The sequence below is a fragment of the Rhinopithecus roxellana genome, chromosome 1, assembly GCF_007565055.1.
Source record: "Rhinopithecus roxellana isolate Shanxi Qingling chromosome 1, ASM756505v1, whole genome shotgun sequence".
In the NCBI taxonomy this organism is placed as follows: domain Eukaryota; kingdom Metazoa; phylum Chordata; class Mammalia; order Primates; family Cercopithecidae; genus Rhinopithecus; species Rhinopithecus roxellana.
This window is the reverse complement of record NC_044549.1, coordinates 47,250,643-47,273,339: the sequence shown is the minus strand read 5'-3', so window position 1 is coordinate 47,273,339 and position 22,697 is coordinate 47,250,643. Positions and strand designations below refer to the sequence as shown.

General features: G+C 54.0%; 1 protein-coding gene across 2 annotated transcripts in view; it reads left to right on the top strand.

Annotated features, from left to right (window-relative positions):
• Positions 1–421: 421 nt before the first annotated feature.
• UROC1 (urocanate hydratase 1) overlaps positions 422–22,697 on the top strand; it is a 35,698-nt gene continuing 13,422 nt past the window's right edge. The window contains exons 1-15 of one of the 2 annotated variants that reach the window (XM_010380576.2): positions 422–595; positions 6,292–6,422; positions 7,404–7,497; positions 8,624–8,683; positions 9,004–9,132; positions 9,287–9,348; positions 11,137–11,203; positions 11,304–11,447; positions 13,009–13,097; positions 15,689–15,751; positions 16,098–16,277; positions 16,818–16,915; positions 17,556–17,628; positions 18,816–18,937; positions 20,870–20,940. In XM_010380576.2, coding sequence (XP_010378878.1) covers positions 470–595; positions 6,292–6,422; positions 7,404–7,497; positions 8,624–8,683; positions 9,004–9,132; positions 9,287–9,348; positions 11,137–11,203; positions 11,304–11,447; positions 13,009–13,097; positions 15,689–15,751; positions 16,098–16,277; positions 16,818–16,915; positions 17,556–17,628; positions 18,816–18,937; positions 20,870–20,940 — 1,509 coding nt within the window. In that variant the 5' untranslated portion in view covers positions 422–469. The remainder of the gene's footprint in view (positions 596–6,291; positions 6,423–7,403; positions 7,498–8,623; positions 8,684–9,003; positions 9,133–9,286; positions 9,349–11,136; positions 11,204–11,303; positions 11,448–13,008; positions 13,098–15,688; positions 15,752–16,097; positions 16,278–16,817; positions 16,916–17,555; positions 17,629–18,815; positions 18,938–20,869; positions 20,941–22,697) is intronic. The other variant, XM_010380577.2, reaches the window with a different exon arrangement.

Genomic DNA, 22,697 nt, shown 5'->3' with positions numbered 1-22,697 from the left:
CACCTGTCACCCCACCCCCCAGAAGGAGGTAGCAGGAGGAGGGGATCTACACTCTATGCCCAGTTCAGTGTCACATGGCTCCCCATCTCCTCATCATCAACATCAAATGTTTGGTGTGGTGCCCTGAGGGCTGCCACAGCGCACCCCAATATTAGAGCCCCACCCACCCCCTAAAGCTGTCCTGGACAGCACAGCCCTCCTGGAAGGGGAAGTGGGCCCACCCCCCCTCCCCATCGTAAAGCCTGCCCTCCCACAGAGCTCTGCCCTCCCCAGGTCAGCACTGCAAGTGCCCTGCCTGAGGCCAGTGACCCTCCGACCTGCACATGACTCCCTGCACAGGCCAGGGACCCAATGAGGGACTGGAGGAGGTGGCCCTGCAGCTGGAGGTCCCCGCCCTGCTGGGCCTTATCTGCCCAGTTTCTTCCTAGTCTCCCCACAGTGCTGGCCTCTACCTCCATCTCAGCTACACATGTCCAGCCTCCAGGCGCTATGCTCTGGCCTGCCCCTGCGGCCCCTCCCAGAGAACCGGGGACGCCAGGCTGGGGTGCCCCATGCCCCAGTCAGGACCCCCAGCCTCAGCCTTGAGGAGAAACAGGTAAGCAGTGGGCCTGTGCTCCCGAGGCCTTGGCCTCTAGACATCCTCCAGGTGGTCCATAGTGAGCACCCAGGCTTCCTGCCCTCTCGGTGGGAGCTGCTCAGCCGCCCACCCTGGACTCCAGAGGCTCCAGCTGGTGCGGGTGCAATGCATGGTGGACTCTGTCTCTTGGGTGCAGCCGCCCTTGGGCGCAGGATCACTGTGTCTGTTTACAGATGAGGACCCTGAGGCTCAAGGTCAGCAGCCGGTCAGTGGTGGCACTGTGGCCACCTCCAGTGGGAGGAGGCTCTGGGCGGGTGTGAAGTGCCCCACACCCAGCGCCGGGTCTGCCCCAGCAAGCAGAACGTTTGCGCACAGGTCAGCTCTTGTTTTCATTTGCAATGTAGCCGGCAGGCGGGTGCTAAGGAAAGATGGGCTGAGGCCAGTATCCCCTCACCTAACAGCAAAGCAGGCCAGGGATGGTGCACGCTTGCCAGCGACACCCTGTCTGGGAACCTCCCTTTTGTCATTTGTAAGCTTGAGATGAAAATGGTGATACCAGAGGATTGTGGAGAAGAGTAAATGAAATAAAGTGGGTGACATGGTTATATAGACTTTCCTCCTACTTTTTACTGGAAACTACTCAAGAATTTCAGAAACAGTAGAGAAGTGGAAACTACAAACAGGCATAAAGATTAAAGGAGGAATCCTACCTCCCCAGAAACAGACAGCTGCCCTTTGCACCAGAGCCCCCTGGACTTTCCTGGAGCCACCCACAGAGGCCTAACAGGACGCAGTGGGGACAGTAGGGGTCGCTCAGGGAGGAGCTGGCGCTGGGGAAGGGGAAAAGGGGAAGCAGGTTGGTGGGGGTGGGAGGGGAGGGGAGTTGGGGGGCTAGGAGGATGCTGGGGATCCTTGTAGGAGTATGGCACTGGGGGCAGGTGGAGCAGGCGCTGGAGGGAAAAGGAAATGGGGGAGGGGCCAGCAGGGTAGGGTAGGTGGTGGGCTCTGGGGGGAGGGAGGAGGTAGGGGTTGGGAGGAGGGTAGGTGGTGGGGGGTGGGGGTGGGGGTAGAGTAGGTGGTGGGTGCTGGGGTGGGGGTAGGGTAGGTAGTGGGTGCTGGGGGTAGGAGGAGGGTAGGTGGTGGGGGTTGGGGGTGGGGTGAAGGTAGGTGGTGGATGCTGGGGTGATGAGGGGGTGGGTAGGTGGTGGGCTCTGGGGAGTAGACGGAGGGTAGGTGGTGGGTGGTGGGGGTGGGAGGAGGATAGGTGGTGGTTGCTGGGGGTGGGTGGTGGGTAGGTGGTGAGTGGTGGGGGTGGGAGAAGGGTAGGTGGTGGTTGCTGGGGTTGGGAGGAGGGTAGGTGGTGGGTAGTGGGGGTGGGTGAGGGGAGGTGGTGGGTGATGGGGTGGGGGAGGGTAGGTGGTGGGTGGTGGGGGTGGGGAAGGGTAGGTGGTAGGTGCTGGGGAGTGGGGGGAGGGTAGGTGGTGGGGGTTGGAGTGGGAGGAGGGTAGGTGGTGGGTGATGGGATTGGGGAGGGTCAGTGGTGGGCACTGGAGGTCAGGGGATGGTAGGTGGTGGGTGCTGGGAGTTGTGGGGAGGATAGGTGGTGGGTGCTGGGATGATGGGGGGTGGGTCGGTGGTAGGCACTGGGGGACAGGAGGAGGGTAGATGGCAGGTACTGGGGCACAAGGGAGGGTAGGTGTGGACATTGGGGGCGGAGAGGGTAGGTATTGGGTACTGGGGGCAGGGGGAGGGTAGATGGTGGGTGTTGGGGGTGGGGGAGGGTAGGTGGTAGGTGCTGGGAGATGGGGAGAGGGTAGGTGTTGGGCACTGGGGGCCAGGGGAGGGTAGTGTCAGGTGCTGGGGAGGCGGGTAAGTGGTGGGTCCTGGAGTGGGGCAGGCAGGTGGTGGGTACTCAGGGGCAGATTGCAAGCAGGTAGTCCTGCCCCTTTGCTCCCCTTGGCCCATCTCCCGGTTGTCCAGGTGTTGTTAATGTTTCTTCCCCTTGGTCACCCCCCTACTGGGTGCCAATGCCTTGACCTTCACCCTGGAGCTCAGGGAAGGCCCTGCGGCCTGCACATCCCCTGCAGCGCCCTATAGCTGTGATCAGCTCCCCGTGGCTGTGATCAGCTCCCGGGGTGTCTTGTGTTGGGAGAAGGTGGCTCCAGGTGGAGGACTGGCCACCTGGGCTTTGCTGGGTTATGTCCCTCTTTGCTTGAAGGTCAGGAAGCCCTTGGAGTAGGAGCGGGTGCAGGTCTGAGGGCTATGGGCGGCTCCCTGAGTCCTGTGGCTTGCCTTCTATTTTTTGTTTAAATGTGTTTCGTTGATCTTTAACATACATATTTGAAGACAATTTTATGAGATAAGAAGTTGAATGTATAAAAGTGTAAATTCCCCAGTTCACCTTCTGAAGTCACTATAGCCTTTTATTTATTTATTTATTTATTTATTTATTTATTTATTTATTGGCATTTGTAAGCTGAAGATGGAAACAATGACACCAGGGGATTGTGGAGGAGACCAAATGAAATAAAGTAGGTGACACGGTTATATAGACTTTCCTCCTACTCTTTCTTTACTGAAAACTACTCAAGAATTTCAGAAACACATTCTATGCATCTATGCAGTGCAGAAGACGTCTGTGAACCCTCTTAAAAATACAAGCAGACGCGTCTATACACGTTAGGTTTTTTTCAGGTTGTTCTTTCTTGGTGCATTTAGAGGGTCCCGTCTTTGAATGGCTGCGTAGTGTTTCATGCTTTGGATGAACTAACGTGTGCGTCATTCTTTGCTCATCTTTAACAGAGCTCTGTGACTGGAGCGGGGCCTTCCTTTGCCAAGTTAATCAGGACACTCTCAGCATGCGCCCGACACAGCTCTCACCATGCACAGGGAAATTTCAGTCACACAACTGAAGCAGTTCCCATGTTAGAAATGTCCTCAGTACCTCCCGCCATGTGCCGGTTGTGCTGGTGACCTTTCCCCCAAATCCACCCCATCCACAGCGCCTGTGCCGGGCATCCAATAGCAGATCCGAAGATGGCTGGCGTCTGTGTCCCCATCACTACCAATATACTCCCCTCATGAACTTCTTGAGGGCAGAACTCCACCGGGTTCATTTCCAGGTCTCCAGTGACAGCAGCAGATGTTTGCTGAATGAATGAGAGTTGCACTCGGAGCCCTAACAAACATCCCATCAGATTTCAATCGGCAGGAGGAACTTGAGAGGACTTCTTGGAAGAGGTGGCTATGGCAGCTTGGGCAAGGTTCTTAGCCTGGGAAAGAAGAAAGGCCATTTGGAGACAAGGGGAGGCAGTGTGCACAAATGTGGAGACGGAGCCATCCGAGGTGTGTCAAAGTGAAGGAGGTTCTTTGCAGGCCGGGGCTTGGTGTTGAGCTTGGAGAGCCAGACCCAGCCGGCTGATGGAGGACTCTAAATTACAGGAACAGCATGGCCTTATCAAATGGGTAATAGGGAGCCCATGAAGGTTTCTGAAAAGGGGCATACCTGCTGCTTAACTATGCCCACCAGAGTATAAAGGCTTCTGTGGAGGTCCCAGAGGAGTGGGGAAGGCAGAGGCCCAGCTGGAAGAAAAAATGGGCAGCATGGTGGCCCACGAGTGTGGGAGATGACAGTTTTGACAACCAGGCACTCACACACACTTCGGTGTGCCAGGGGCTGTTCTAAATACCTCAATTCATTGAGTCTCCAAGGCAGTCCTCTGAGGGGGATACTGTTATTATGCCCACTTTACAGATGGGGAAAGAGCAGTCAGAGATTGGCAGTGGGCATGTGCCATGTGGCAGGCCTGTGCCACAGCAGCCTTGCAGAGCCACTGCAGCCCATGCAACCCAGAGTGCTATCCGCACCCAGGAAGTCTGGCTGCAGCTCCTGGCTCTCAACGCAGCCTTGGCGTAGAGCTGGTGGGGACCCTGATGAAGCCTGTGCTAGGGGGGTGCAGGAATAAGAGTGACTCAGATGAAGCCAAGCCATTTGGATAGTGGCCATGGTTTCTGGCAGAAATAGTGACAGAAACTTTCATGTGGGTGAGGTTTAAAAGTGAGCTACTGCCCCACAAGCTGACTGCCAGGTTAGAATGAAAGTAAGTCCTAGGCTGAACACACACACACACCCTGCACTGTGGGCTGAACAATGTTGCAGGCTGGCATCCTTTCATTTCGGTGCTCAGCCACCACACAGGACAGGCGTGTGCCTGGCACAGGTGCCCTGATGCCCGAGGCAGGGTTCTGTTACTGCCTGTATTAGCTTCCCATGTCTGCTGTAATAAATCTCCACAAGTGTAGTGGCTTAAAACAACACATATTTATTCTCCTACAGTTCCAGAGGTCCGGTCACGTGACCTGTGTGAGCCCCATGGTCTTGTTTTAATGCTGAGTGCTGCCTCCTGTCTGAGGCATGGAGGATTACATCCAGGCCAGTGAGAGTGAGCCTTTCTTCCCCACTGAAAAGAGTATTTATTGCATGCCTATTAGGTAACTCTAGATACAGAGGATGAAGTGTTAAACAAAAAATAGAAAACAATTTTCATGAACTAAATAAAAACATGAAATTGCAGATTAAAAGGCAGTTTATCCTGGAAAGAAAAAAAAACCTTGATATAGAATAATCAACACAAAGACGTATCTAGGCCAAATTACTGAATTTCAGCAATAAAGAAAAATTCAATGGTTAGCAAATGGAAATTTTATACAAGGGGAAAATGTGGCAGACAGAGCTTTGGGGCTGTATTTCAGATTTGGAAAAAGGGCACAAGTTTGTGCTTCATTTCAGAACAGATTGAGCTTCTTACACATTTCACCTTTAAGAATGGCCATTTCCATCAGCTGACACGATTTTAAATTCACTAATTTTCACAGAACCTTTGTTGTGCTTTTTGAGCTATGTAATTACCTGAACAATGTTTCTAATGCATTTGACACAACTGATTATGAAAGAGGTCCTCCTTGTCTAGCATATGAGTAAAATGTCCCATCAAGCCCCAGGGCTGAGGCTGGCACTGCCTTTAGAATAGCGAGGACAGTGGTCTCAGGTTGCAGCTACCGCCTACCAGCAGGCTGCGAAATCAGTTTAGGAAGTGAAGCAGTACTGATTTGAAAGTGAAATGAAAGGAGCTAGAAGAGGATGGATGTATTAGAATCCATGTGGGAAAGTTGAGTCTTGTTCTTGTTGCATGGAGTATAGGTGTATGTATCTGGGTAGCCATAGGAATTGCTTCCTGTGGCTCACAATCAAAAGAGTTCATGTGTGTGTGTAAATATATGTTGCTTTTGACAGCTTTTTCTTGTATGCACTTGCACTTGCACAGGGTACTTAAGGCTATGTGGGGTCTACTCTCCCCGCTGGAGCCTCTGCATCCTACACCGTAGCCACAAGCCTCGAGCAGGCCCCTCTCTGGTCCCTGCCTGGGGGTAAGCAGCGCCATCCCCAGAACAGGAGTGGTTCACCATAAGCAAGAAGAGAGAGGGATCAGTCTGCCTTCATGAAAGGGGCAGGAGGGAGCAATCAGGGAAGGCTCTCTGCGGAAGGTGACACTGTAGATGGGCCCGGGGTGAGAACAGACGGTCTCTGGGTGGACAACAGGCTTCTAAGTGGAGCAAAGGCAAATCCATTTGGAAGGAGGATGGCCCATCACCAGGCCTCAGAACACTGGGCCTGGACCCCCAGCCCCCACTGCCTCTCTGCTCTCCTACCCCAGCTGGCGCTGAGGAACGCCCTGCGCTACTTCCCCGCGGATGTCCAGGAGCTGCTGGCCCCAGAGTTTGCCCAGGAGCTGCAACTGTACGGGCACATCTACATGTACCGGTTTTGCCCCGACATTGAAATGAGGTCAGCCTTGTGGGCACAGCTTCAAAGGGACCCAGAGGGGCAGGCAGCTCCCACAAGGGACTGTGCTGGGGGCCAGGAACAACGGGAGAGTCGGCAGTGAGGGGGAAACCCAGTCTGTCCAGACTAGGAGGCAGGGGAGAGAAGACTCTGTGTTGTCATCTCAGGAGCTGGAGCCCAGTGCTGGCTGCAGCCCCTGAGCCTGCCAGAAGATGGGGGCAGCTTCTCAGGACTCTCAGGCCTGGCCCATCTGTCCTGAGCAGCCAGTCCTGTGCAATTCTGGAGACAAATTGTACACAAAACCTCTTTTAAAAACCATGACTTTTTGTTCTGCCAGAGGGCAGGGAGAGCTTTGGGGAGCTCTGGCAGTGACTTCAAATACCTCATGATCTTGATGAGGGTCTCAAACCACAGTGTGCACAGCACCCCTGGAGGCCTTGTGGGAACACGGGCTGCCAGGCCTTACCCCAATTTCAGACCCAGCAGTTCTGGGGTGGGGCTTCGAGTCTGTATATCTGCAGTTGTTCTTGAAGGTGCCAGCGGCCCAGGCTTGCCTTGAGTCATCCCAGGGTTGTTCCCTTTAAAGTAGGAGCCATGTTCCTCACTCCAGCCAGTACCTCCGGGCCTGGCACCTGCTGGAGAATTGGTGCCCAAAAGTGTTTGTTGAATTAATGAAAGAAGAAATGAATAAACTGCTTACCCAGAGGGACAGGCTTCTGGAGAGCAGTCATCAGTTCTGCTTTGCCAGCAGCTGTCTCCCAGGTGGAGTGTGCCAAATAGGGAAGGAGAGCAGGGTGGGTTGGGGCCTGAACGCCACCTCCCTCAGCCCTAGTGGCTCTGGAGCCCCCACTGTATGTTCCTAGCTAGTTCTGCAGGTCCCGGGTCCGGCTATCCTTGCCTGAGCAGCCAGGGGCTGGGTGGGGCCAGGCTAGATGCTGTGCTTTGGCGGCAAGGGCAGCCTGGCGGTTGGGCTTTCCCTTGCAGGGCCTACCCGGTTGAGCAGTACCCCTGCCAGACGAAAGCGGCCGCTGCCATCATGCATATGATCATGAACAACCTGGATCCCGCCGTGGCCCAGGTAATAGCCAGGGAAACCGAGGCCCAGCACTGTCCAGCAGAAACAGAGCGCGAGACACACGCATCATGCTTTCAAGCTCTTAATTTTGAGATAATTATAGATTCACAGGAAGTCGCAAAGCTAGTAAGAGAGGTCCCTGGCCCTTCCCTCAGCCTCCCCCAGTGGGTGCATCTGTGGCTGTAGTACAGCCTCAAAACCAGGACGTCACTGTGGCTGCAGTGGACACATGTCCAATTTTAAATGTTCTAGCAGCCATATGAAAAAGTAAAAATAAATGAATTTACACTATATTTTATTCATCCTGATATATCAAAAATATTATTTTTTTACTTTTTACTTTTTACTTTTTTTTTTTTTTTTTTTTTAGAGAGACAGGGTCTCACTCTGTGGCCCAGGCTGGAGTATAGTGGCTTGATCTTGGCTCACTGCAGCCTTAACCTCCGGGGCTCAAGCATTCCTCCCACCTCAGCCTCCCGGGTAGCTGGAACTACAGGCACCCGCCACCACGCCCAGCTCCAAAATACTATTATTTTAATATGTAATCTATATAAACATTATTAATGAGATATTTTACATTGTTTTTCATCCTGAGACTTTGAAATCAGGGTGTATCTATGCAAGGAGCGGAGCTGAAAAGCCACGCATGGCTGGTGGCCACCATATTGGGTAGCATGGATCTGGCCCCTTACGCCTGTCTTGGGCACCCTGAGCCCGTCTACAGAGCAGCTGCCCACATTTGAGAATGGAATGTCTCTGGGGTGTGTCCCTGCATTCCTTGGGGGAGATACGTTGCCAGAATGTGACCACTTTGCCTAGTAGGTGGGAACGCCCTAAACCCTGGCCCTGGCCCCAGGCCCTGGTCACAGATCAACCCTGCCTTTGACCCCAGGCTGAGTTCCCACTGTGACCCCAGACCCAGATCCGCCCCAACCCCAAGCTGAGCCCTTGCTCCAGTCGCATCCGGGGCCAGTGTTCTTGCAGCTGTGTCTGTCTCTGGGCCTCACACTTCTGGCTTCTCTCCTTGCCCCATTGGGTCCCCAGGGGATGAGGGCCCTTTCTCTCCTTGTCTGCGACTCCATAGGCCCTTCCCAGGCCTTCATCTCAGATGACCCTGCGTCTTCCTCAGTTTCCCCAGGAGCTGGTGACTTACGGAGGAAATGGGCAGGTGTTCAGCAACTGGGCTCAGGTACTGTGCACCGTGTGACATCGCTCCGACCCCTGGCCTTTCCCCTAGTCTGGTCCTCTGGCCTAGGAGCTTACAAACCCATGGCTCAGGATGCAGGCCTCTGCCTCCCTGGTGCCTGAGGCTCCAGCATTGTAGACTGTGTGGGGAAATTTCAGGTTATAGGAATGGACGAGGTGGTGTTGAGGGAGGCACCAGGGCCACTGGAGTGGAATGGAGACCTGGGGGCCTGCGGGAGCTGTCTGGGCATGGATGGTGGTGTGGGGCTGCGCATGGGGTGCTGCTTCCGCGGACAGATTCCCCACATTCTGCTCCTCCCCCAGTTCTGGTTGACCATGTTCTACTTGTCGAAGATGACAGAGGAGCAGACTTTGGTCATGTACAGCGGGCACCCGCTCGGTCTCTTCCCCAGCAGCCGCAGCGCCCCCCGGCTCATCATCACCAATGGGATGGTGGGTCCTCAGCAGTGGGCACAGCACCTGCCCAGGGCTCCAAAGAAATGGTGCTGATGCCAGAAAGAAAGCCCAGTGCCCCAACGCTGTGCATCACCCCCTGGGCTCTGTGCTCGCCCTCAGCCCCTCTGTCTGCCCCCATCCTCTTCTCCAGGTCATTCCCAACTACTCCTCCCGGATGGAGTATGAGAAGCTCTTTGCCTTGGGGGTTACAATGTAAGTCGCTATTTCAGTCTATTTACACGGTGTTTCCCTGTTAGCCATGGGTCATTATAAAACAAAATGGTGATATTAAATACAAGTTTGGAAAGACATAGTCACAGAACTGTAGCATAATTGATTTTATTTTTATGCATTCTCTTGTAATTTTATGTATATGCTTACAAATTTTATATTCTTGAATGCAAGAGAACCTACAATTTTAGATCCTGCCTTTTCCCACATTTTATTATGAAAAATTTCAAACATACAGAAAATTGACCGAATTTACAGTGAATACCACCAAATTTTTGTGATGAATGTGCTACTTACCATACTCACTTTATCATGTGGCTGTCTATCTGTCCCTCCGCCTATCCATTCATTCGACTTGTTGTTTTTGGGGGGTTTTTTTGTGTGTGCATCTCAAAGTCAATTGTAAATATTACTGACTGGAAGTCAATATTTGTTTACAGTTTTTTTTTTTTCTTTTGAGGTGAAACTTGCATGTAATGAGATGCACACATCTTATGTGCACCACATTTCGGGTTCTGACAAAGTGTGCATCTGTGCAACCAAAACCATTAGGCACAGAATGCTGCCAGTGCCCCAGAGAAGTCCCTCACGCCCCCTCTCAGGGAATGAAGGCTTTTCATTTGTTACAGAGGTAAGGCAAACTATTTATTTTTCTTTCCTTTTTTTCTTTCTTTTTTTTTTTTTTTTTGAGACGGAGTTTCGCTCTTATTGCCCAGGCTGGAGTGCAGTGGTGCGATCTCGGCTCACTGCAACCTCTGCCTCCTAGGTTCAAGTGATTCTCCTGGCTCAGCCTCCCAAGTAGCTGGGATTACAGGCATGTGCCACCAGGCCCAGCTACTTTTTTCTATTTTCAGTAGAGATGGGGTTTCACCATGTTGGCCAGGCTGGTCTCGAACTGCTGACCTCAGGTGATCCGCCCACCTCAGCCTCCCAAATTGCTGGAATTACAGGCATGAGCCCCAGAGGCCAGCAATGCAAAGTATTTCATCAAGCATTATAAATGGAGCTACAATGAAAAGGAGATCCCTCTCACATCCTAGATTCTCCAGTTGACAGTGTCTCCTGTGTTCTTCCAAACACTTTCCATGCAAGCGGACTTGGCAATTTAGGTGGTTAGACCATTGGGGCTGGCCTCTGTGCCTTGCCTTTCCCACCTTCACAAGAGAGCTAGGAGATTGCTGTATTTCAGGAAGCAGATCTCACGCATTCTTCCTTTACCTGCAATGTTCAATTGCACTAATTTATTGAACCCTCTTGCCTCCCAATCTGGCTTGCTTCCACGGCACAGTGCAGGGCCCTGACCCTCTCTGCCATGTGGTGTTTTATGGGTCACATAGGCCGCCGCTCACTTCTCTCGTCTTCGGTGGAGGGGCATCTCAGCAGCTTCAGGTCTTGGCCCCTGCATGTAAAGTTGCGGTGAACATCCTTATGTGTGTCTCTGCCTGGCATAAGCATGTAGTGTGGGCATGCTGTGCACGTCCAGCTGGAGTCCATACGACCAAATATTCCCCAAAGCAATTCTTCACCAATTACACTACAGTTTTTAACAGAACAGAATCTGCTTGTAAAATGTCTGGGAGGCGAGAGGGGACAAAGGTGTCCATAGCCTTCTTGTGTTGTCTGTGCTCTCTCTCTATATTTCATGTAAAGGAGAATATATTAATGCCTCTTGGGTAAATACTAATTTTCAGCCTCCTAAAGGGAGTGGCTGGGAGGGCCTGGGCCTGGCACTGGCTGAGCCCTGGGCTTGGCTTCTCTCCCTGTGATCAGGTACGGCCAGATGACAGCAGGTAGCTACTGCTACATCGGTCCCCAGGGAATTGTCCACGGCACTGTGGTGAGAGATGGGGCCACGCCTGGCTGTGGGTGTCCCAGCATGGGGGGTGGAGGGGGCGGGCTGCAAGTGGGCAGTGATCCCCTACCTTTTCTCCCTGCAGCTCACCGTGTTGAATGCTGCGCGTCGGTACCTGGGCATCGAGGACTTGGCTGGGAAGGTCTTTGTCACCTCTGGGCTCGGTGGAATGAGCGGGGCTCAGGCCAAGGCCGCAGTCATAGTGGGGTGCATCGGTGTGATAGCAGAGGTGAGCTGGGGGCTCCTAGCCTTCGCTCCTGCCTGCCTCCCTTCCTCCCTCCCTCCTTCCTCCAGGACCGCTCACACTACAGACCCCCTCTTCTCATCCTTCCTTGCCCAGCCCACCCTTGCCTCCTCCACAAAGCCCCACTGGACCTCACTGGGTGGGTTTCCATGGCGACGTAAGCTTCCTGCCTTCAAAGTGCCCATCACCCTGCATGGGTAATGCCTGTCAGCTCCCCTCCCACAAAACTCTGACCTAGCTTTCCTGTATCCCACCGCATCCCTGGAATACAGATGGGAGGGAATGAATGTGTGTGAATAAATGAACTCATAGACTCCCCACCTTGAACAGGTGGGGAGGCAGACAGGTCACCCTCCATAGAAGTGAGTACAAGAAGCTTTCCCTCAGTGGCCCCATCTTAGTTATTTGAGTTTCTATAAAGGAACACCTGAGGCTAATTTATAAAGAAATGAGGTTTGTTTGACTCAGTTCTGCAGGCTGTACAGGAAGCATGGTGCCCACATCTGCTTCTGTTGAGGTCTTCGAAAGCTTCCACTCATGGTGAAAGGTGAAGGGGGTCTGGTGGGTCACACAGTGAGAGAGGGAGAGCAGGGAGAGGAGAGGGAGGTGCTGGATCTTTTAAACAACCAGCTCTTGTAGGAACGAACAGAGCAGGAACTCAGTCATTACTGCAAGGACTGCATCAAGCCATTCATGAGGAAGCTGCCCCATGACCCAAACACCCCCCACCAGGCCCCACCTCCAACACCAGGGATCAAATTTTAACATGAGGTTTGGGAGACAAATATATCCCAACTATAGCAGGCTCTCATCTTTCTTTGGTGGGTGCTAAGGAGAGGAAGGGAAGTCGGAAGTGGAGGAGGCAAGGAGCCTTGAGGCAAGCCTTGGCGATAGGTGCCAGTGGAATTTCCACTCAGTTGATGCCAAACCTACATCATACATACCTGTGCTTGTTAGGAGTGCACTGAGCTGCAGGTAACAGGAAACCTACCTACAGCAGCTTGTATAAATAGGGTTTTATTTTTCTCATGTAACCAATAGTGTTGGCATTGGTTTGGCAGCTCAATGATGCTAATATCTCTAGATTCCCTTGGGATTCCCTTGTAGAAACAATTGCTGCCCCCACCCCAGCCATCCTATCCATGTTCAAGATAGGAAGAGGTGAGAAGGGAAGTGGCTGCTACAACTCTATTTTATCAGGAAAGTCATGTCTCCAAATCCCTTCTTTTATCTCGTTGGTTAGTCTTAGATGAAATCGATGTTTTTAACTGCAAGGGAGGATGGAGATAGTGGACAGGTCCTTGTGATTAGCTTGGACGTAGATTATCTCCTGGGGCTGAACTGTGTCACCCTGAACCCCTACCTGGGTTCTGCTGATAAGGGAGGTGGGAGAAGGAATAAATAGAGGGAGGGCAGCTTGTGGTGTCTTCCCTGAAACTGTGTTATAGAAAAGCAAGGGACCTACGGGAGATGTCGCCTTCCTAGTTGGGGATGATACACTTAGGGAAGACTTGTAACTGCGTGTCCCCATGTCTCATGGCCCCAGGTGGATAAAGCAGCCCTTGAGAAACGCCACAAGCAGGGCTGGCTGATGGAAGTGACTGACAGCTTGGACCGCTGCATCCAGAGGCTCAGGTACAGTTCCAAGCTTAACTCCAGACACCTGACACCTGACACATGGCAGCAGGAGACCACAAGAGGACCCCCAGGGGGCAGTTTGGTGTGGGCCTGCTTAATGCCTGACAGCTGGCCGCATGTGGGCACCACACGCACATGTACATGTACATATACATGCACACACATGCGCACATGCACACAAGGGCTGACCCGAGGGTGGTGATAGGGCAGAAGCCTCTGGAAGGGCCTCCAACATTCCGTCATTGCCAGCATGGAGGCAGCCACTGGGCTGCCGGCTTGGTGCTCAGACACTTGGTTCTGACGGGCTTTGGGCAGCCTTCTTGGGGCTCCCATGCTCCACCCTGATTCTGTGAAGCACGTGTCTTCTTTTCCCTGCTGTGTGGGCTCGCAGAATCGGCCTGGCCCATGATAGGGGCTGCCCTGTGCTACTGCAGTGGCGAGCCTGCGAGGCGTGCACTCCCTCCCTGTGCTCCAGGGCAGAGCTTCGCCTGTGGTGCTGAGGGGTGGTCAGTGGGTTTCTCTGCCTCACCCCCAGGCAAAGTTTTCAGAGGTATTTCAGTGGGATGGTGGGAAGACTGCCCTGGGGGCTCCTGCTTGGATGCCACTTTTGAAGCATCCTCTCAATTAATTTACCATGCAGAGCAGAGTCCTGTTACGGGAAGACACTTTGGTGCACTGGTTGCCCACCTGGCTTCGAGTAGAATCTCCACAGGGGCTTAAAAGCTGTTTCTGATGAAAATGTAAACAAAATTTGAGAAATGATGCAGTGAACTATTTTGACCTAGATCATCCTAAAATACCAATCCAACCACACTGCACCCTCTTTAGAACTCTCAGATAATTTTTCGTCAATGATAGAAGAAATTCTACACTCCAGGTGTGCTGTGAGGGGCTTCCCCGACCTAACTCCCATCCCTATTCAGGCCGTTTAGCATCCTGACTGTGTGCATGTACACACACACACACACAAAACACATGCACATACATGTAGCCACACAGACACACACATACATAAAGACACACATACACATACACACATACACAGAGAACACAGCACACACATGCACACATGGTTACACACACAAACACACACAACATATGCATGCAAATAAACACACAGACACATAGCACAATAACACACAAGACACACAAACACACACACACAGACGCACACATAAACATAGACACACAACACATGCATGCACACACAGGCACACACAGAGTGCACACATGCACACACATAAACGCACACATACACACACATAAACACAGACACAGGCATACACACATGCACACACAAACACAAACAAGTATAAACACATAACACATACACAAACATAAATACACAACACACACATGCATACACACAAACACGCATAAACACACAATTCATATGCACACACATGCACATACAACACAATGCACATATATAAACACATAAACACATAACATACACACACACACAACACACACATGCATGTAAACACACACAAACATGCATGTAACAAACCAGGAACATGCACATAACAACACACATGCACACATGCATAAACATGTGCAGAGACACATAGCACACATAACACAAACACATAAACATACAGGTGCACACAAACACACACACATAAACACACAGACACATGCACACACCATAAACACACACAGACACACAAACACACGTACATGCCCACAATATCTATTCTCACACACATGCATACACATATGCATATACATACATATATACATATATATGTACACATGCATGCACATCCACACATGAACACACACACATACACATACATCAAAATCAGTTTAAGGAACTGCTTCAAGCAACCTGCCTGCCACACTTCCGCAGCCCTTGAGCTGGGGAAGACCCATGGGAATGGGGTGAGCTCCTGAGCTCCCAGGAGCTCACGGTTCCCACAGGGTCGTTGAGCTGGGATTGCAACAAGCCCCGGGTTGGGCCGGCCTCCCTGCTGCCCTGCGACTGTGTGTCCTTTCCTACTTTGTCAACCTTGCACCCCTGGGGGAGGGGAGGTGCCTGGCTCCCTCGGGCTTCTCCAGGCCGCTCCCGGTGAGCGTTCAATCTGCTCTCTCATGGGGGCCACACCACCTTCTCTGCGTATTGCTGCTTTTTGATACCGCTACTACCTGCAAGTCCTGTTCAAATCTTCTGTTCCCCAAAATATGCTTTGATTTCTTGTCCTATTTTTCCGAATAATTTTGGGAATCATCTCTAGTGAATCCTGCGACTCTGGGGCCACCTTGATGAGTTCTGTAACGATCCCTGTGGAGGTCCCACATCGATAACCTGAATTCCATAGATCGCCCAGGCAGTTTTGCCTCTGCCATGTGGGTTTTCTGATCTGGGGCATTTGGGTCTGGATTTTCCCTTTATAGTTTTGTGTCCTGAACAAAAGTCGGGGTCCTGCAGGCATGCTGCATGGCCCAGCCCCATGGTCCCCACGCTTGCACATGATACCTCTTGTGGCCTCCTGGGTCTGCCCCTGTGTGCAGCTGGGGTGCAGGTGTGTCCGGGGCACCTATGCATAGGTGCGGGGGGCACCTGTTCTGCTCTTGTGTCCTTCCAGGGAAGCAAGGAAAAGAAAGGAGGTGCTCAGCCTTGGTTACCATGGCAACGTGGTGGCGCTTTGGTGAGTAGGGGTTGGGAGTTGATAGCCAGCTTGAGAACCCAGATGGCCCTCCCTGAGCAAAGACCCCAATGCTGACCAGGAGCTGCTGGGACACAAAGCTTCGTTCGAGCCTCAGTTCAGCGCCACCCTGGTTGGCCCACACCCTTACCCAAGCTTGAAGCGGCCGTCCCTGCTCTGCCCACAGCCTTCCCGTAGGTTCTCTTTCCAGGGGAAAGCAGGGTCTGGCTCAGGCTGTGCCTGCTGGATCTGTGAATGGGAAAATGTGCTACGGTCCCCGCCCGGCTGGCCCCAGACTCTGGGCCCAGGCTGTGTGTGGCTTGCACTGACCACCCCATGGCTTCCCCAGGGAGCGCCTGGTCCACGAATTGGACACGACGGGGGAATGCTTGGTGGACCTGGGGTCAGATCAGACATCCTGCCACAACCCGTTCAATGGCGGCTACTACCCCGTGCAGCTCAGCTTCACGGAGGCCCAGAGCCTCATGGCCTCCAACCCTGCTGTGTTCAAGGACCTGGTCCAGGAAAGGTGCTACTCGGGGTTGCGGGTGGCAGAAGCATTTGGCCTGGGCAGACCACCTTGTCCTGCTCTGGCCGCCACCTGGTTCTCCAGCAACCAGCTGTGTGGCCTTGGCAAGACATTAACCTCTCTGAGCCTCTGCCTCTACCCATCAGATGGAATCATGACACACTTACCTCTTAGCAGTGCAGGGGGACAAGCTGGAGTGACATTTGTTGAATGCCCAGTGTAGTCCTAGCATGGCACCGAGTAGATGCTGGGGTGTGAGACTTTTCCGGGGCATCTGTTTTTCCCCAGGGCCTGATGGCGTTGGGGACCAGGAAATGCTTGTTTAGGGAGCTGCTAGTTGGGCCTTGAAGGGTGCAGAGGTTCCAAACAGATGGCAGGGGCAGGGGCATTCCAGGTGGATGGGGCCAACCCAAGGAGCAGGGGCAGTCCAGGCAGTAGGGCTAGAAGTTGGCGGGGAGCATGGCAGGCAGTGCTGTGTGTGCCATGTGGGGGCGGCCCCAGGGCCTCGCAGCGGTGGTGCTGACCCATGGCTTGTTGCAGCCTGAGGAGGCAAGTCTCAGCCATCAACAGGTTGGCCAAGGAGAAGTTCTTCTTCTGGGACTATGGCAACGCCTTCCTCTTGGAGGCCCAGAGAGCAGGTAGGAGGGAGGAGGAGGAGGGAGGGGCCACAACCCTGGGCCCAGCCTCTTGGGCCAGTGCCTCTGGCTCCCACCTCACTCGGAGGCTCAGCCATGGGTGGCCCAGCTAATCCCCACCGAGGCTTCGCTGTGCCTCTGCCAGGCCTTCTGCATGCTGGCCCTGCCAGGTGGCTCAGCCTCTCTGGGCCTCAGTTTCTCCACGTGCTTTAGGAACATAAAGTCCCATAAGGAGAGCAGGTACAAGACTCAGGCGTAAGCTCCAGTCCCAGAATTGCAGCTTTCCTTTTCCGTGATGGAAACTTCCTTCCGTGAAATGGGCAATTCTTTCACGGGGCATGAGGTTCAAAAGCCACAGTGTCCGTGGTGGGAAGTCCCCCAACCCTGTCCACCTCCCTGCAGGTGGCGGGCTGTGGTGCGCTGGAGGCTGACGTGGCGTCCATGGCAAGCACATGCATCCTGTGCCCGGCCACATAGATGGCGGCAAGCCGGCCACGGCTGCCCCTGCTTTTCTCTTCTTTCACTTGAAAAAGACCTTGCGGGTCCTTCCCCAGCCTCCCACTGGGCCCTGTGTTTAAGTTGCCATCTAGGGTGGCCGTGGGTGTCCTGCCTTGGGCGGTGACTGTCCAGGCTCTGCCCACAGGAGCGGATGTGGAGAAGAAAGGTGCTGGCAGGACAGAGTTCCGCTACCCTTCCTACGTGCAGCACATCATGGGGTGAGTGACAGGCAGCTGCCACATCTAGTGTGCCCAGTGCTGCCCCTGCCCCCTTCAGGGTCTGGGTCCTGGGTGTTTAGGTTGGAGAAGCCTCAGCCTCTGACTGCCCCTGAGGTCATGCGCTGAGACCTCCACACCACCCCAAAGTGGCCAGGCTCCGTTCGTGGGTTTTCCACCACAGACAGGCAGGTGAGGAGGAAATGCAGACCAGAGACACCTCCTGCAGGGCCTCAGCGAGAACAGGGGACTGCTGGCCCTAGAGGCCGAGGCCACTTCCTGGCAAACACCTGCCCCTGAATGGTGTTTCTTCACAGGCCCTCATGGGTGTGTCTTCGCAGGCCCTTGTGGGCAGCTGATGGCTGGATCATGAAGCCCAGCACCTGCTGTGGCCCTGGGGGTCGTGGGCTTCTCTGGCCATGGGGGTCAGGTCTGGGGAGGGCCAGCAGCCCAGGACAAGCAGGGCATGAGGGCAGGAGCCAGAGAGGAGCCTAGGCGAGGCTGAGAAGTCTGGGCTTTCTGCTGTGGGCGGAGGGGCCGCATGACTTCTGGAAGATGTGCCAGTCCTCAGTGGGTGCCACGTGGGACCAGAGAGAGATGGAGGTGTGAAAGGCAAATGCCACTCACCATCAGGCTCACTGTGGGGTGCAGAGGTGGGAGGGGCTGAGCACTGGCAGCCGGCACTCTCCGGAGAGGGAGGGCTGCCCAGGAGGAGGTGCCCCCTGGCCTAGCAAGTGCAGAAACCCAGGGAGGGCCCAGGCCGTGGCATCCTCCCCCCAGGACAACCCTGCCTTGAAGCCTGCCTCCTGGGAAGATAAGCTCACCTAGGCCGAATTCCCCAAGGCCACCGCCCCAGGTTGACTCTCCTCTCAATGTGACTGTCACTTTTAGGCGACAGATTTTCTTGTCATGTGTAACAGCAATTGGGGGCATTTCTGTTTGCCCAGGTCCCGGCTTCCTATTCCTGCAGCTAGAGATGGTACAACCAGGAGGCAGGGATGGAGGGCTGGGGGCACTGGGACACAGAGAGGGGACAGGGAGGCCCCTGGAACTTTCTGTCCAATGGCAGCTTAGGGGGTTCCACACCCCAATTCTGGACACTGAGCCCTCCTCCCTGGCATGCTCACACCTGCACCCCCTCTCCCGCCCAAGCCAGCGGGCCCAGGGTGAGGAGGCATCTGTGCTTGCAGGGACATATTCTCCCAGGGATTTGGACCTTTTCGCTGGGTCTGCACATCGGGGGACCCCCAGGACCTGGCGGTCACAGACGAACTGGCCGCATCTGTGCTGGAGGAAGCCATCGCTGATGGAGGTGATGCTGTTGGTGGGGGTGCCCCTGGGTGGGTGGCCCCCAAAACTCCTGCCTCCATAGCGACAAGCTTCCATAGCAGGCCCACCTAGCTAATTCTGGGAGGGAACCCAGGTGCAGATGACTTTGAGTCTGGTGGGTGCTCAGCTGGCAACACAAAGGGACTCAAAGAAACTTGAGTGAGTTGCAAAGATCCTGGTCCCCAAGTGTCATTCTCAGTCATGGAGGCACAGTTCCCACCACCAAGCCTCTGCCTCCAGAGCTGTCCTGGGCTCTGCCAGTGAGGACCTCTGACTGCGAGTGACAGAAAGCCCTTCAAAGTGGGTGAAGCAGGATGGTCCAGGGCTAGGGTGGCCAGGCAGCAGTGGCCGGGGCCAGGGTTGCTGGGCAGCGCTCAGCACGCCATGGTCCCTCTCAGACGCAGCCTCCCCCTCCACGTGGCCAGGGCAGTGCTGACAGCAGTGCTTCTAGTTCCTTCTTGCTGCCTTCTGTGATGAAGCTGCCTCCACATGCTCCCGCCAGCCTTCCACGCCTGCCAGGTCCACAAGGGTCTCCTCTGCATCAGAGTCCCCCATGTTCATCCTGGGTTTTGCTGATGCTGAGTGTTGGTTCCGCCAGAGGGTTGTGTTTTTCCATGTCTACATGGCCCACCTGGTTTTTAACCAACCTTTGTTCTTGTTGAGTAGGTCTGACATTGTTATTTCGTGGTTATTTTATGACACTTCCTCTGTCATTGCAGTTCTTACCCTGGTCTCTCTGCAGCTTTCCTGCAGGTTGGGTGGCTTTTCTGTGTGGGTCACCAGCCTCTGCTGTGTGCTTCACATCTCTAGGGCCTGTACCCACCCTGCTGCCAGCCAGGTTCGGTGGGCTGGGCAGGGGTCCAGGTTACACAGACCCAGGGCAGGAGAGCCAGGCAGAGGGGAGATGTGGTCACCTGTGGAGGAGGAGGTGGGCAGGGGCCCAGGCAGGAGGGCAGGGGAAGCAGGGGCCTTCTCCTGGGGGTCTGGTCAGATGTCTCCTGGGCTCCCCTGGTGTGAGAACAGCAGGCAGCCAGTGGGGAACGACCAGCCCTCCAAAAAGAAGCCCTGAGCTGCTGCACCCGCGAGGACCCTGGTGTAAAGACTCCAGGCCTGGCTGGTTTCCAGGCATGCTGACCTAGCAACACGTGCCCGCAGCGCACACCCTGCGGCATCTCCACCAGGCAGATATTCGTCAACAGCTGTGAAGTCACAGGAGTGAGGGATTTCTATTACCTTCATTTTTAGTATAATTTGGTAAAAGTGTAAACTTATTTAAAATTTTAATGATATTTGTGTTAACCACTGGCTCACACAATTTCTGGAAAATTACCAATCTGCTTTCACGAGCTGGTCAGGCAGGCTCCCGTGCCTCTTCACACACACACATCCTCCGTGAACTTGGCCAACTAGCTCCTACATAGGCCAAGTTTATTTCCACCTCAGGGCCTTTGCGCTGGCTGTTCCCTCTGCCTGGAATGCTGTTCCCTCAGAGCTTTCTTGTCCGGTTCCTTCCCAGCCTTTAGACTCAGCTTGACGACCACTTCCTCAGAGAGCTCTCACACCCACCACCCTGGGGGCCCCTCACCACGGTCCTGTGTTCCTCACAGCCCACAGTGGTCTTTGTTCCTGGTGCCTTGCTCAGTGCTGGTGTACAGTAGGCACTGTATAGCTATTTGTGGAGGGACCGAGTGCGTCAGGCAGTGGGCTGCACGGCTGTGCATTAATTCATGGGACTATTGGCACTGCTGGTCCCCAAGTTCAGAAAGGCAGGGGTGGGGTGGGATGGGCTCCCTCACCTTGTGTCCTGGCTCAGTGGTGGGCTCAGGGCAGGGTCTGTGCTGAGCTGAGCAGCCTGCCTGAGGGCGGGTCTATGCCCCTGGAGGGTCTCTGATGCCTGCTCTCCTCTCCCTTGCAGTGAAGGTATCTGTGAAGCTGCAATACATGGACAACATCCGCTGGATCCGAGAGGCTGCCAGGCACCGGCTGGTGAGGGCCCAGGCCTGGGGGAGGCTGGGGTGGCTGTGCTGTCAGGAGACTGCCAAAGGTGAGGTGCTGCCAATGGGCGTTCAGCCTGGTCCACGGCCTCCAGCTTGCCAAGCCCTGAGAGTGTGCACACACCAGATCCCATGTGACTGTTTGTGCCAGCCCCATGATGGCTACACTGGGAGGGGAAGCAGCCCAAGGGGCTGCTGGAGAAAGAAGCCCAGGGCCTTTAAAGGGTGGCTTGGGAGAGGACACGGAGAATTTGGAACCCTTGTGCACTGTTGGTGAAATGGTGCAGCCACATGGAAAACAAGAGGAAGCTTCTGCAAAAAAAATCAAAAATAGAATTACCCTATGACCTAGCAATTCCACTTCTGGATGTGTAGCCCAAATAATTGGAAGCAAGGACGCAGAGAGATACTTGCACGCCCATGTTCACAGCAGCACTATTCACAATGGCTAAGCTGTGGAAACCACCCAGGTGTTCACTGATGGATGGAGGGATAAACAAAGTGTGGGTAACCATGAGATGGAATATCTCACACGGAAGGGAGTGCTGACACATGCTATAACATGGATGAACCTGGAGGACACCATGCTAAGTGAAAAACCCAGTCACAAAAGGACAAATACCACATGGTTCCATGTCTATGAGGTCCCTAGAGCAGTCAAACTGATAGAGACAGAAAGCAGAATGGTGGATGCCAGGGGTTGGGGGATGAGGAATGGGGAGATGGATGGGGCAATGGTTTTACATTATGAATCGACTTAATGCCACTAAACTGTGTACTTAGAAATGGTTAAGATGGTACATTCTATGTAATGTATATTTTATAATTTAAAACATAGAGGGGAAAGTGGCCTGGGGCTCTGGGGCAGTGACCAGAGTTGGGCAGGTCGTTCTTCATCCCGTTACTCAACAAATAGAGGCAGCCCGGCAGAGGAAGGAGTTTGGGCTCTAGAGCCAGGGTGCCTGGACCTGAGCAGCCTTCCATATCCTCAGCTGTGTAACCTGGGGTGAGTGGCTCAGCCTCTCTGAGCACCACACCCTCATCTGCAAAGTGGAGACGGCAGTGCCAGTGTTTGCAGCAGGCCCCTGTGGCCCTGCTTGTACAGGTGGTGCATAGTGGGGCTGAGCTGACAGATGTGTCTTGCCCAGTTTCTGCTGGGTGTGTGTTCGGGAAAGCACCAGCAGGGAGGAGTGCCTCACACAGAGTGGCCAGGGAAGGGGTCCAGCATGTGTGTCCAGGTCTACATGCAGAAAGGGTGGCAACCACGTGACAATTGGGTGAGGCAGAGGGACCAGCCCATGTACAGGCCCCACGGTGGCAGCAGGCTGGGTGTACTGAGGACAAAATGAAAAAAAAAAGTGGGCATTTTGTTCATACACCTTTGGCCATGGACCGTGTCTTAGCCCAGGAGTCCCAGGGCCAGGAGGGGCCTGCCCCCGTCCTGGGCTGTCTCATCTGTGCGCAATGGTTTGCATTTGTATCCAGCCTCAGAGCCCCCATGCCAACAGCATCTCTGTGGCGGTGAGGAGTCAGAGATGCCAAGGCCAAGACTTGGAGGCTGAAGTTGCAGGGTCAATGCAGAGATGGGGTGGAGAAGAGAGGGGGATAGCCTGAGAGGATGCCAGCATGGCTGAGAAGGGGCCTCGGGAGGTGCCAGAGTTGAGGGTGTAAGGGGTGGAGTTGCAGCTGGAGCTGCCAGCAGGGTGCGTCTGCTTTGACTTAAAGCTCCCTAGCAATTGTGTGCCTCCT